Here is a 3357-nt window from a genome sequence, read left to right as displayed (position 1 = left end):
GCCCAGGCGGGTCTCGAACCCACGGGCTCAGGCAATCCACTCACCTCAGCCTACCAAGGCACAGGATTACAGGCTGAGCCACTGAGCCCAGCTAATTTTTTTCTTTTTATAAATAAAGATAGGAGTCTCATTGTGTTGCCCGGGCTGGTCTCGAACTCCTGGCCTCAAGTGATCCTCCCACCTTGGCCTCCCAAAGTCCCAGGATGATAGGCGTGAGCCGCCACACCTACCCAGCCCAGAGTTTCTTTATTTCTTGGATAGGAAGAAGCTAGGTTGGCTTCACCTGTGCCTTCCCTCCCCCCCTTGGTTAAGCCTTGACCAGCTCTCAGTATTCTTTCCTAAGCGTGGACATCCCTGGATGACCTGCCTGGCCTCAGCCCCCACGGGACTGGGGGGGGCAGTTCAGCTAGGAAAGAGAGCCCTCCTTGCCAGCTCGGGATCGCTGAGCAAAACCACTTCACCTAGCAGAGCCCTTCCGCTTCCCCCTCGGTAAGGGAGTGAGATGTGTGAGGATTGCACGAGGTGAAGCTGTGGCAGTGAGAGCTCTCCTTCCGGGGCACTCCCACGTGCCGGGGGCAAGCAGCGCAATGCCTCGAGTCTCAGCCCCACAGCACTCTGGTAAGCGATCGGGCTTTGGGATGGAGAGGCCAGAGCGGCGCAAGACCCTGCCCAGTGAAACAGACCCCGTGGCCATGAAACAGCAGAGCCGGCTGCGGGCCAGCCCTTTTGGCCCCTGATTTCTGCTCTTGTCCTTTCACCGTACCTCCTTCCTTGTAGGGGAAGACGCCTTGAAAAGTCAGTAGCACTAGTTAAATCTCTCTTCTATGCCTTGGCCTGGAGCCAAGTTTTCTGTCTTTTCTCGGACCTTTTTGCCCCATGGTGTCTCATCCGGGCTCGGTCAAGGATGGTGTTCCACACCCCCCACTCACACACTCACACACCTGCTGGCTGCATGGCCACCTTGTCATGGAGGCTTCTGTACCTGTGCATTTGCCTAGCCATTCAGATGAGTGGGAGGGGCCCGGGGAGGCCGCGACCAGCAAGGCCACCAATGGCCTGGCTCCCCAGGATCCCACAGTGAGCCCTAGAACACTCGACGTGGTGGCACCGCGTGTCTTTTCCAGGGAAGAGCCTCCACTGGGGGCTGGTTTGTCCTGATGTTGCGGCTGTAACAAGTAGCTGGAGAGGCCAGCACTGTCATCACAGAGCACACTGTGTGCTTGTCTCTCTTCTGTGTTGACTTGGCCACCTGTCCCGTCCTGGGACACTCACCTTCCGTCATTGAGTGGTGGGTGTTCTCTGGCATTTTCAGGGACGATTGTTCTGAGATTTACGTTCTCCAGTCAAAGCATGGATTCCTTATGGCTTGGACTCCGGGGTGGGCCTTGGTGGGAGAATCAGGGTAGCTGCGGGAAGGGTGCGGGCGAGGCGCCCGCCGGTGGCCTGACCTTCCCTAACCCGGGTGCATCTCTGACCTCCCCAGGCTGAAGGTGATGTGGCAGCCCTCAATCGTCGTATCCAGCTCGTTGAGGAGGAGCTGGACAGGGCTCAGGAGCGACTGGCCACAGCCCTGCAGAAGCTGGAGGAGGCAGAAAAGGCTGCGGATGAGAGCGAGAGGTGAGAATGCTTGGAGCCTGGGGGCAGCAGAGTTTGCATCTGGAAAATGGGCTCATACTGCGGCCCTCCCAGAGCCGGGCTCAGAGCTTACAGGCTCACACAGACACGTCCGCAGATGCATGGCAGGGCTTTGCAGATCCTCACACGGTGTGTGGAGATGTTTATCCTGATGGTAGCCCTGAAGGAAAATTTCAGGCAAGCCGGGTGTGGTGACTCACACCTGTCCTCCCAGCACTTGGGGAGGTGGAGGCGAGAGGATGGCCTGAGCCCAGGGATTCAAGACCAGCCTGGGCAACCAGGCAAGACCTCGTCTCTACAGTAAATCCAAAAATTAGCCAGGCATGGTGACATGTGCCTGTAGTTCCAGCTACTTGGATGACTGAGGTGGATGGATTGCCTCAGCCCAGCAGGTTGAGGCTGCAGTGGCCATGAGTGTGCCACTGCACTCTGGCCTGGGCGACAGTGAGACTCTGACTCAAAAAAAGAAAAACTTCAGACAGAGGAAGGCAAAACCATGCGTGTATCTAGGACTGCAAGTGTGACTGCCCCTGGAGTCAGTCTGCAGAGTGCCTCTTCTCATGTCTCCTCTGCAAGTGTTCTTGAGATATCCATCTCAGGGCGATGTGAGACGGGAAAGGAAAACTTGGAAAGGGCTATCTGGATAGGTGATTGCCCACAGTGCCGTTGGGTGGGCCTCAGGCCCTGGGATGGTGACAGTGGTATTCAGGGACAGGCAAACCTGCACCATCCACACACTTTCAACTAGCAGTACATTGGGCCTCCAACTGGCAGGGTGTCCTCTCCTCAGAAGCAGATCATTCTCTGGCACGCCTTGGCACAGGCTCTGGAAGACTCAGGGTAGATTGTGTAATGTGCAGAAGAGTAGCCTCCATTTGGTGGTAAAGGAGCTCCGTGTATAGCGATGGCGTGAGCCAAGCCAGTGGTCATTGCGTATCTGCCACCCAAGCACTCTAGAGTTGTCATGTGACCCGCCCATCACACTTTTCCAGTATAAACACCTCCAAAGGATTCATTTGTGATTGTGCTGTTGTCATTAACCAGGTTAGAAACCAGCAAGGAAACCTCGGGCATTTCATGTGGCCAGGGTGGGAAGTTTCTCCCCATGCAGTGGAGCAGCTGGGGCAGAGGGGACAGCCCATTGCAGGCTCTGCCTCAGCCACTGGAGAGAGGGCGAGGGTGCCACTCAGGGCAGCTGCGGGGAAGTGTGAGGGAGCCAGTCCTGGGCGCTTGTGGCTGGGTCCGAGGCCTGGGTGAGCTGCTGCCATGGTGATGGTCAGACGAGCCTAGCTGGATGGTCACTTCAAGGGCCTCCCGAATGGCAAACCAGGAGAGCCTGGGAATGCCGGTCACTTGTTGGCATCCTGTCACCAGAGGCCTTTGGTGACCCCCCCTGTTGGAAACTGATGGACTTCGATGGAAAGAACCCTCCTGCCCTTGGAGCGGAAAGATCGAGGTTTAGCCCTTCCACTGCCGCTTCCTGCGTGACCTTGGGCAAGCTGCTTAGATCCTTTGAGTGCCACAAGGGGCTTTCCAAAAACAAACATCCCAGCAAGCTTGCCCCCATGCTGAAGCAAGGCCTTGTCCAGGTGAGGAAGGTATTTCGAGAGCTTATGGTGAAAAGTAGTGATAGCCCAAGTAGAAGTGTTTCTTTTTTTTTTTTGAGTTGGAGTCTCACTCGGTTGCCCAGACTGGAGTGCAGTAGCTGCTCCCGGCCACCGC

At 56.6% G+C, this 3357-nt stretch overlaps 1 protein-coding gene across 3 annotated transcripts in view; it reads left to right on the top strand.

The window, feature by feature from the left end:
• Window positions 1-3357, top strand: part of TPM4 (tropomyosin 4) — a 35242-nt gene that overhangs the window by 19513 nt on the left and 12372 nt on the right. For 2 of the 3 annotated variants that reach the window (XM_008074001.2, XM_008074009.2), the window contains exon 3: window positions 1484-1617. In XM_008074001.2, coding sequence (XP_008072192.1) covers window positions 1484-1617 — 134 coding nt within the window. The remainder of the gene's footprint in view (window positions 1-1483; window positions 1618-3357) is intronic. The other variant, XM_021706676.1, reaches the window with a different exon arrangement.

Source organism: Carlito syrichta, unplaced genomic scaffold (genome assembly GCF_000164805.1).
Source record: "Carlito syrichta isolate Samal-C Ts95f unplaced genomic scaffold, Tarsius_syrichta-2.0.1 Scaffold115766, whole genome shotgun sequence".
NCBI lineage: Eukaryota > Metazoa > Chordata > Mammalia > Primates > Tarsiidae > Carlito > Carlito syrichta.
The sequence above is the reverse complement of the archived record's forward strand: the minus strand, read 5'-3'. Positions and strand labels throughout refer to the sequence as shown.